At 35.6% G+C, this 11,725-nt stretch overlaps 1 protein-coding gene across 1 annotated transcript; it reads right to left on the bottom strand.

The window, feature by feature from the left end:
* Positions 1 to 2,125: 2,125 nt before the first annotated feature.
* On the bottom strand, positions 2,126 to 10,738 carry LOC135213795 (zinc finger protein 330 homolog). The gene is made up of 4 exons (XM_064247924.1): positions 10,394 to 10,738; positions 6,819 to 6,936; positions 5,953 to 6,117; positions 2,126 to 4,413 (listed from the first exon to the last, which is right to left on the bottom strand). Exons 1-4 carry the CDS (start codon positions 10,736 to 10,738, stop codon positions 4,205 to 4,207), a joined length of 837 nt encoding a protein of 278 aa, XP_064103994.1. The 3' UTR covers positions 2,126 to 4,204.
* Positions 10,739 to 11,725: the final 987 nt, after the last annotated feature.

Below are 11,725 nucleotides of genomic sequence, written 5' to 3'. Positions count from 1 at the left end.
GTTTTCTTCCTCAACTGTCTGGCAAACTAAACTAAAGTCTAAGATGTTAAAACCGCATAATTTTTTTTATAAACTTTTATGCTTTTAGAATGTTAGTATTAAGTGACTGTCTCAAATTCAAGCGTTAGTTTAAAGATAAAGCTTAATTTTTAAGCAATTCACTTCATAGCAGTGCTTCTTTGAAGTTCTTTCCTATTTTAACCAACAAATGACATACTAATTGAACTGTTCCATTACATCTGTTACGTTGAATTATTATACAGGCAGCCAGTATAAACGCTTTCATCTGCCACTTTGCTTGACATTTCTTCAAATTTATTCCTTTCCGTTGTTAGAAATCTTGTCAGAATAGTATACCTAAATATCTCGCCATAATCGTTTCTTGGCTAGTAAAACGTAATGTTGCGGACGATAAGTAAATTAATCTTCATATACCTACCTAAAGTATAATCAACTTCACTATTAGATTTAAAGGAAAGGTTAGATGATTTTTGGTCTATTATATTTTAACCAAAGTTTTTATTAAGAGATGGAGTATTTGACACACATTTTAGTTTGTCTACTTAAAGTACAATAGCTGAAACATTTTCATCAAGGTATAATAGCTTTTGATACTCGGGTGCTATAATCATCAACTGTAAATTTGAAGGTTGCAAAAACTAGGAAGGAAAGTAAATGATTGCCCTTGAAATTATGGGAAAGTTAATTAGCTTGAACATTAACAACACAACAGAGAACAGTGGACAAAACTAGACTGAAGACTATATATAGCGTAAAAGCAAACAAAATCATATAGTTGTACATAACAAAAAATTCCATGCTCTGCGAGAAACTAATAAGCTTTCATACACTGCATATCCTTTCTTCTATCGTCTCTTAATAACACTAGTATTACACTAGACTGAAGACTATATATAGCGTAATAGCAAAACATATAGTTGTACATAAACAAAATTCCATGCTCTGCGAGAAACTAATAAGCTTTCATACACTGCATATCCTTTCTTCTATCTTCTCTTGATAACAATAGTATTACACTAGCTTCCAAAACAAAACAAAAAACATTTTCTATTTACCATTGCAGTCACTTTTAATCCTATATAATTTGCTAGAGCTGTGGGACATTTATCTAATTTCCTTTTTATTAATGACTATCTCTTTGTACTTGGTTAAGCCCAGAGGTCAACCAGAGGCACCTAATAACCATAAATCCAATAACAAATACACAACCTACCCTTGGATTCTTTCCACTTTCCATTTCATTACAGTACCTTACCTTACCTTCATTTTTCCTAGGAGTACATAAATATAAGTTACGTGTGGAAAACATTAATATCATTGCTGTCTCCACCCATTCATTCCTAGTCTGTTTTTTCTGCCTGAATTCAAATGTGGTCCAGGTCTTTGTCTATGCCTTCCCTATTATTTCCCGGTGATTCCTTTTGATTTTTATTGGGCAGCTTTTATGTCTATTGCTTTCTGATTATATTTTGTAAGAAGTATACTATAGTAACTACTTATAGTACCTACAACTTGGAAGTACCTGCACAGTACGTACTACGCTGGAAATTCCAATAATTAATGAAGAAAAATTAATTAAGCCCTTGAGTTAATAAAATTTGCATCAACTATAATCAAACATCACTGTTTACTTTAGATCGAACAAAAGATCACAATCTAAATTTTTGAACATGATATAAGATGGAGACCAAGAATTGTTAAATTACCTGGACAAGTAGTCAGACGTTAGCAAGGGCAAAAGGATGCTGATACTTCTACCAACAAATAGCCTAGACCATGGAGTTTTAACATTCTGGAACTGAGGCTACGTTTACTAAGATTCTAGAAATATAGCTCAACGGTCAGGCTAAAGTACTTTAAAATATAAACAACTTTAGCCAAGATATCCTTAGCAACAAAGATATCTAAAATGAACAAGTCCACAGACTTCTAAATCTATGGTCCTGCATCCCATGCTAAATTTGAAAAATGGTTTGTATTTCAGCAAACATGTAGAAGTATATCAGAAAAGTGAGAAGCTAATTTGTACCAGATAAACGGATTTGATATCAAAGTAATCGAATGCCAATGGAGTACTTACATTATTTGATACATTAAAATACAATTCTGTAAATATCAATTTTATTGATAACAAGTAGCATCTGTACATTACAATTTACAGCAGATGTGAAATGCAGTTCTCCATTCATAAAAAACTAATGGAAATTACCCATACAGCCAAGATGCAAGAATCTCAAAAACTGTATCACAGATAAGATCACTATTTGAGAAAAAATGATCAACAAGATTTACATATAAAATAGAGGAGAGCAGAAATGAATGAGTACTCTCATGAGTATAAATAGTTATAGATAAATAAAGTTTACTATTATCTTCTACTTGCTTTGACAGACGTTTACGCATCTACTTTAAAAATTTTCACTTTTTGAACATAAAAGAAACTGTACGTGTAACAGAAAATTCCCCAAATTTATGTAAATGTTAACAAAAAGTGGATACATAATTTATACACATCAATCATTATAAAAAATAACTCTGAAGCACATCATGGATACAATGCATAGTGTTCAAGACCTTGATTGCTCAACTTGGAACTTGGATTTATCAGCATAACCCTACAACAGATACATCCTACATTTAAGTTACCTGACAATTAAAGGTACATCAACCACAGCAAGACCTTACCTTCATTTATAATAATAAAAAAAATAATAATAAAAAAACACCCTTTCCAAGATGTTACCAAGAGTATACGTTTCTACTTTAATCGAATTGGTACTCAAAAGTCTGTTAGTTTCTTTTTCTTAGTAGAAAAAATAAGAGGTTCCATTGTGTATTCCTCATCTATCTTTAGACATACACCAAGAGTTCACCTGGCGTTGTAGAAGAGACCAGTGGTTTTTAACTTTTCCATGCCTAAATTACTGGTGGTAAAACCGATTGCCTAATTTAAAATGAAAAAATACAGTCATTTCACTACTAACTTGACTTGCTTCCAAAAAAAAAAAAAAAATCCATTCTGTATGCCTGTTTTACCCATATTGAAATGATTCTCACTCATAACTCAAAAAGTTAATGCAAATATACAAGGTGAATTTTATTATCTGATATTCAGTGATTGAGTAGTAAAAATTATAGTCAAATTTTTTTCTGAAAATGACAGTCTACTATCCACCACCCACGCCATATATTTTTTCATAATTTGGCTAAATTCTGAGTAACTTCTAGATAGTAAGATACCCTTAAGAATAATCAAGCCAACAATTTTTTTAACTACACATAAAAAATTGAGTTTAAATTACAAATTATATTTCCTAAGAGTAAATTATTTGAATAACTAAAGCATCAAGGTAAAAAGGCTTTATTATAGTATATTTAAATTAGCAAAAAGCTTTATTAGAAATTCAGGAATGCAATTAATTCAATGAATGATGGAAATAAATCAGTGTGGACACAAAAGTAAAATGAATCTAAAATTAAGCTCTTAATGACATCATTTCTATATACACACAGCTAAAATAGTTTTGAAACCAAAGGCATATTTTTTCTATATATATAATCTGTTGCTTATTTTAAAAAGCCCAAAATTTCATAAACAACAACTCATACATTAGTAAGTGATGTACCAGGTTCAACTGCACTTTCAATAGATGTATATAACATGGATCTAACATGGGGCTTGGTTTGGCTAGGTTAGGTAAGATACGATTACTTCAGTAGTTATAACTGTCTGGTGTGTCTCATGTAAATGTTCTTCTCCTTACAGCTCCAACAGTCTTCCTCTTCAATAAATGCAATTTGAATTTAATTATTGCCATTGATGAATTACCTTTATCTGCTCTTGCTTCTATATTACAAAAAATGAAAACTAATATGCCAAATGGTCTTTCAATATGTGCAGCGGAAGTTATACATAAAATATTTTCTCTGACAAAGATAAAATTTTCTAGGATGAATGTTTCCAGAAAATTAAAACGAGACATTCAATAACTGATAAAACCGACAAAGACGTTAATAACAAATGCAATTACAAAAAAAAATATATTAAGGACAATTTTTTGAACAACATAACTGCTGCTATTCTTCTCATTAATGCAATTTCCTTAAAACAATGCAATTTCCCAACTTTATTAATGAAAATGAACCACCACCATTACTTTTAAGTGTACAGTGTAAATTACATCTATTTGCTTTTCTCTTCCTCGCCCTCTTCCTCCTCCGATTCATCTTCATCATCGTCATCCTCATCATCATCGTCATCATCATCATCCTCGTCATCATAGTCATAATCATCATAACTATAACCATCATAACCAACAGCTCCTTCATCAGCATCATCATCATCGTCATTGGTATATGACAACTGCTGCCTACCATATTTATGGGTACGAGCTGAAGGAGAGAAATTATCAGTTGAAAAAATAAATAATCTTAAAATTCATACATATGTTCACCATCACGTAACAGGTAACTACTTTACAATAACAATCAAAACATGGAAAATAATCTTGCCCCTACAGGTGCCTCACCACTTTTGGTAAATCATTTTACATTAAAGATGAGTTTTAGGATAATCTGACTTCATTGTATGTCTACTTGAAAACACTAAAACTTTTTAGTGTAAGTTCAAAAGAAGAGCGTTATACAGTATAGCTTTCTGGCTGTGTGAAAAAACCTAATTAGTTTCATGTACCAACATAACTTTTGAATGTCCAAAGACACTGAAAACAATTTTCGATAGGACGCAAGTAGTATAAACTAATGCATAACCTCTATGTAGAGCCTCCAGTCATAATCACTCAATGGTGCCACTTTTTTTATGGTCTAAGTACTTTTTTAATTTAGGTCTATTCTCACCTTTACTATGACTTCCTAAACTGAGATTGGATACAGAATTTAGCAATCGTTTTCAAGTGCTTGTCCTTACCTATTTATGCTGATAGCCGAGACTATTTTCACTGCGTATTCATAATCTAATATGTCACAGTTTCTGTGAAGGATATCTATCAAATACACACCTACCTCAGTATAATCTTGTCTGTGTCTAAATTTACATGTTTATGCATAGAGCTGAATCTATTATGACTGTTCACAATTTAAAATGACAAAAATTTCAGTGAAGAGTATCTCCTATCAAATACCCATCTACTCCAGAATGTGTAGTCTTGTCTGTATTTACAATCCAAGCAATCACTAGCCCAAAAGCAAACTGGTCTTTCGAGGCCATATTCTTATATGCAGGTAGTCATAATAATATGAAAGTGCCTATACTGAAGTTCCTAGAAACTGTGGCCTTCCTCCAGGCATATTCTGCTTACATCATATCTGTCTCAGGTAGTGCTAAAGCAAGTCAGATATGACCATGAATTTTTTCAGCAACTATCAGTGCTGAATGTGAAAAGCAAGTGCAGAAGATGCATGACATAAAAAGGACTGGTCTAACATCAACAAGGCCCTGTTATGTATACAAATCTATATTCAATTGCTTTGTTGTCTCACCCTTGCAGACAAATACCATGGGAAAACTTACACAAATATAATATTGAGCAAAATACAAATCATACTTGTTTTAAGCAACGCTTACTTTACATAGCGTCAGAAAATAAACTGGCAGTCAACATTACGGGACCATAAAAAGTCAATCAATAACTTGGAGTTGCACTATAAAGTCAAACAAAACAAAAACAAACATAAAATGAATGAAAACAGCTAAATTGTAACTAAGTACATAAATACTAACCAAAAGCAAGCTGAGTAAATTTTGGTTACACCAACACAGGCATTCTTTGGAATGTATCGCCAAGTCGAAATTCACAATAAAACCTTATTTTGATATTTATCATGAAAACATAAGAGTAAAAAAACTGAAAACCAAGAAACGTACCTCCTGTGAGAATTCTTGATTTAACTGAAAATAATGAACAAACTTACTTGACATGCTGAGTTCTTTAGTTTCCTCAGTATCAAAGCCACACTTGGGACATGGTATTTTTTGCTTGTTATCATACTTAAACCCTTTACGACGTACATGATCTTCACAATAGCATATTTTACATCTTAAACATGAGTACTGGCCTTGACGATTACAGGACATACCTAAAACAGACAAAAAATGGATGAACATAATTATAAATACAGAGTAAAGACTTTTCAAGTTTCTCTTCTTTTCAACAGTTTCTCGTCAAAACTATCCTACTATCTACATCAACAAAGCTAAAATATTTTTACATACTACTGTTTTGTAATATGCCAGACTTAGTTACCGTCTGCTAGGAGTCCAACTGTTATCAAAGAAGTAGACAAAACTGAACAACCCCATAGAATTTTCTTAATTGGCTCTTAAAGGTTCACTTAACCTAGATTATTCATTAAATTTTACTAAAGTTTCCGAACACCTTATTAAGTAGTAAATCTTTCAACAACTTTTGTAAATGACTCTACCAACAAATGAAATACAGATTTGTCATTCTTAGTTTTTATATGATTAACACTCATTTAACTTTGACAAAGTCAATGGTAACAAACCTGACAGCTGAATAATTCTTTAACAAAGAAGAAATTATGAGGAATCAGTCACTGAGCTAACAGTTCATTTCAACATTATGATTCTAAAACTAAACACAATTCTCATAGTTAAACAAGGTTACAATTTTTCTTAGGTCAAGGAAGAAAAAATGGACAGTCATTCTAAAGTATTGCGGCAGGAGAGAGTCAAAGACCCTTGAGAAAACCTTTTTGGCAATTTAGTCATCTCTATATCATAAGCATATTTTTAAATACAACATACCCATACTTACATTTGTATGACTCCTGTTCTAACACTTGGCAAGATGCTTGATGCTCAAACTGGTCATCTTCACATAGGAAGTTTTGGCAGTAATGACAACGGAAAATTCTCCCACCATGACTCCAGACCTGGTGAGCAGATACAATATTTAAAAACAGTCTTTCACACAAATTTAAGTAACTTTACATGAAAATACATTAATACATCTCAGTGGCCATAACTGTGCAATTTAAAAATAAAGCATTAACCCAATGGTGAAATATGATATTGTTATGATACAATAAAGTTTTGTACATACTTACCTGGCAGATATATACTTAGCTATGGACGACGGAGTCTATAGCTAAGTATATATCTGACAGGGAAGTTGAATGTACAAAATTCATATTTTGGGGGGCTATTAAAGTCATATATTCAAGTCAGATCCCAAAGCAGGACAAAAGAGAAGGGCTTAATTCTGGGTTAACACCTTTACCTTACATGAGAGCATACATACTGACAACAGAATTGAAGTCTGGTCTGAGCAAAATTATGTTACAGTAAGGTAAAAACAAGCAGCAGTAATAAATTTGCTACCCTGCTGCTATTCCAATTAGGAAAGCTGGGCAGTATTAAGTTTAATAATTTGCTGAAAACCAAAAAAATAAAACAGTGCAACAGTTCTAGTCACTTGGATAGTGAAGATGGGCAAAATTTTTGTAAGATCAGCAGTTTGAAAGAGACTGTTAATGAATGTCACATGCAGGACCACTACTGAAACCTTCAATAGATCAGAGTACAGTGGAAATGAACCATACTGAAGCAAAATGAGTCAACAAGATTTCTTGTCATCTTTGTAGTGCATTACACTTTGACTGGGGAAAAAAAAAAGACAAAAAATAACTTTACTGAATATGAGCTAGCATACATCACAATAGAGAATGTGATATATGAAGAACGTAGCAGAGCCCTGGGAAAGACAAACATAGGGAAACATCTGGAATATCAAATGATTTATTACAAAAAATGTAGAGCCATTTACTGATGACAATACTAAAATATAACTATGAAAACAAGAGAGGAAGAGATATACTACAGTACAAGAAAAAAAGGGGTGCAATGCGGTAAGAAACACACAAAGGATCAAGAGGGCAGCATCTTCAATGAAAATGTTGAAATGAGGCTAATAGATAGGCAGAGGAAATTTCTTAACAAACAACCTTTAGTTTGCTTTTTGCAGTGAAACCAACAAGAGGCAATGTCTGTAATTAGAAACTACAATATCACCATACAAAAAGAAGAGGTAATACCATACATGTATTCATGGATCTTGAGAAAGTACTCAACAGACAACCACGGCAAGAAATTATAAGGGCATTATAAAAGCTGAGAGTACCCTTAGCACTCACTGAGCAAGCAATGAAACTATCATAACAAAAGCTCTAAAGTAAAGACAATGGCAACTAAATAAAAAGAAAATGAGATAAATGTTGATGCCCATCGTGAATCAGCATATAAAGCTTTCATTATCATTAATACTACATCATTATAACACATCCAGTAGGAATCAAATGGGAGAAGTTTTTAGATACCAAAGGAGAGCTCTACAAACGAATGCAAAACAGGGCACTGGGAGCTGCCATACCAAGACAACTTAATGTTAGCAGAATAATCACTGGAAGGAGCCTCACACGCATTTAAAAAAAAGGAGAGTGAAATGGGAAAGATATGTCTGAAAATAAGTGTTTGCAAAACAAAGCTTGTGGTAGTTGGAAAAGATGCAAAGGAAAAAGTCCAGCTGTAAAAGTGGCCATGTGAATGTTGAGGACATACAGTTAATTACAATACACTGTATTATTATAATTTATTATAAACGATAAGTTTATCCAGGCCTCTGAGCCTAACGACGACACTGTATTAAATGCAACAAATAGTGTCACAGATGTTCAGGATTGCAAAAAGTAAATGTAGTACAGTATTTTAATTATCCTTAACAGTTACTTTGGACATGAAATGGGTTCTTTCCACTCTCCTCTGTCCTGAGCACTTTCTGCCTAACTCCCATCAGGTCTATGTCTTGATCCTCCCATACTTTCACTGATTTCCTGGGTCATCCGAAGAACATATCTACTACTGTTTTTCTGACTTCCTGTCTCTCATATTGTCTCATCAAATGCCTAAACTACTCCTATCTTCAAGACCTCAATCCCTTTTCCACCTGCTGAAAACCACACCTCTGCTACCTCACTATTCAGAATACAGGTCAACCATCATTAAACAGACAATTGCTAATCCAGCACAGTTTCGGCTACTGTGATTTCAAATTTCCTGGGTCACCGCACCAACCTGCCGCTGCTGTTTGTTGGTGCTACTTGAGTACATACGTACGTACCCTATGCACACAATAGTGTTTATCTTTTGGATTGTAAAAACAAATGAGAAAATGCAGTAAAGATATAAATGAAAATAGCATAAAATAGAAAAGAAGAAAATCCAAGCATAACAACTTGAAACAAAACAAGCATAGGAAGTTCACTGAGGCCAGTGACTGAATGCCCATACATAAGTACTCTACACACATGACAGTTCATCTATTGGATTGTAAAAAATAGCCATTTGTCGAAAAATGATATTGTTATGTTACAATAAAGTTTTGTACATACTTACCTGGCAGATATATACGTACTTAGCTATAGACTCCGTCGTCCCCGACAGAAATTCGAATTTCACGGCGCACGCTACAGGTAGGTCAGGTGATCTACCGCCCTGCCGCTGGGTGGCAGGAATAGGAACCATTCCCGTTTTCTAATCAGATTTTCTCTTCCACTTGTCTCCTGAGGGGAGGCTGGGTGGGCCATTTAATTGTATATATCTGCCAGGTAAGTATGTACAAAACTTTATTGTAACATAACAATATCATTTTTGTACATTCAACTTCCCTGTCAGATATATACTTAGCTGATTGGCACCCTTGGTGGTGGGTAAGAGACAGCTAACTACTGAAATAGACAGGGAGACAACATACGTTGTATGTAATATATCAAAAACCTTGGTTCCTACCTGTTTTGGCGGAAGACTTCATGGCTACTGCCTAGGAGCCTGCTTCACCTCAAGAGCCTCAGCAAGGTAGTGACCTCATGCTAAGAGTTCTTGTGGGTCTGTCAATGGGGTCTTATCCGCTTACTCGACAGAGCCTGAGGATCTTTGTCAATGGGGTCCCATCCACTTACATGACAAAACACCTTGCCTAATGACATCATCAAGGAGCACAACACCGATCCCAATCACCTGATCCTAACACCCGGGTTAGTAATGAGATTGAAAGGAGTTATCCCCAACATCCTTTCAAACAACCCTAAAAACTCAACACCAAAATTGTAAAAGCAAACTAAAAATCATTAAGGATCAGTATCAGCTCCTCGTCCCAGCACAGTATCCGCTGGCACATACGGACCAAGAGAGAAGCATCTCTCGTATGTCACTCTGACATCCTTCAAGTAATGGGAAGCAAACACAGAGTTGCATCTCCAATACGTCGCTGCTAAACCATCTTTCATCGACATATTCCTGCTGAAAGATAGAGAGAGAGGTTGCAACTGCACGTACCTCATGCGCTTTAACCCTTAGCAGTTTCAAGGATTCATCTTGGCACTTCATGTGTGCTTCTGATATCACATTTCTAACAAAGAACGCTAGTGCGTTTTTTGAGATGGGTCTCTTAGGGTCCTTCACAGCACACCAGAGACTCTGACGGCAACCCTGCAGTTGATTCTTCTTTTGAAGATAAAACTTCAGAGTTCTGACTGGACAAAGAGACCTTTCTAACTCACTCCCGACAAGAGGAGAAAGTCCCTTGACTTCAAAACTTCTGGGCCAAGGTCTAGAAGGGTTCTCGTTTTTAGCCAGAAACAGGGAAAGAGACAACTGCAGAACCTCCTTTAAATCCCACATGGGAATCTAATGCATGCAGTTCACTGACCCTCTTGGCAGTCATGAGGGCCAAGAGAAAAATGCACTTCCTCGTGATATCTCTAAACGAGGCTTGATGAGGAGGTTCGAACCTATCCGATGTGAGGACTTGAGGACTACGTCTAGATTCCAGCTAGGAGGTAGAGAGGATCTAGTCTTGGAGGTCTCGAAGGACCGTATAAGATCATGAAGATCGTTGTTTTCCTCTATGTTCAGGCCCCTATTCCTGAATATAGCAGAGAGCATGCTCCTGTATCCTTTAATGGTGGAAACCGCCAAATGTGATTCTTCTCTTTGGAAGAGAAGAAAATCGGCAATGTTGGTCACAGAGGTATTGGAGGAGGACAGCTTCTTCGACCTACACCATCTACGGAAGACTTCCCACTTCGATTGATAAACCCGCAGGGTAGAAGACTTGCGGGCACTGGCAATTGCGCTCGCAGCTTTTCGAGAAAAGCCTCTCGGTCTGACGAGTCTTTCGATAGTCGAAAGGCAGTCAGGGAGAGAGCGGGGAGGTTTTTGTGGAACCTCTCGAAGTGGGGTTGTTTGAGCAGATCTGTCCTTTCGGGAAGAGATCTGGGGAAGTCCACCGTCCATTCCAGTACCTCTGTGAACCAATCTCAAGCGGGCCAAAAAGGGAGAGAAGTGTCATTCTCGTTCCTTTTGAGGACACAAACTTCCTTAGCACTTCCCCCAGCAGCTTGAATGGGGGGATGGCGTAAGCATCTATGCCCGACCAATCCATGAGGAGGGCATCGATCGCTATGGCTCTGGGATCTTCCACTGATGAGCAGAAGTTGTCCATCCTTCTGGAGAGGAACGTGGTGAACAGGTCTATCTGAGGTTTCCCCCAGAGGGACCAGAGTTTCTGGCAGATTTCGGAGTGGAGGGTCCACTCTGTAGGAAGGACCTGGTTCTTCCTGCTCAGTTGGTCTGCTCTTACATTCTTTACTCCTTGCACGAATCTTG

Source organism: Macrobrachium nipponense, chromosome 43 (genome assembly GCF_015104395.2).
Source record: "Macrobrachium nipponense isolate FS-2020 chromosome 43, ASM1510439v2, whole genome shotgun sequence".
Lineage (NCBI taxonomy): Eukaryota > Metazoa > Arthropoda > Malacostraca > Decapoda > Palaemonidae > Macrobrachium > Macrobrachium nipponense.
Note: the sequence above shows the minus strand (reverse complement) of the source record. Positions and strands in the feature narration are given on the sequence as shown.

Bases quoted from the DNA above. Each gene is read 5' to 3' on its own strand.
- LOC135213795 (XM_064247924.1), bottom strand. From the start codon at position 10,738: ATGTGGGATTTAAAGGAGGTTCTGCAGTTGTCTCTTTCCCTGTTTCTG. The intron at 6,118-6,818 runs GTAAGTATGGGT...TGTCTGTTTTAG, and splicing joins AGAACAGGAGTCATACAAAT to GTATGTCCTGTAATCGTCAA. The intron at 4,414-5,952 runs GTAAGTTTGTTC...TCTCTCCTTCAG, and splicing joins TAAAGAACTCAGCATGTCAA to CTCGTACCCATAAATATGGT.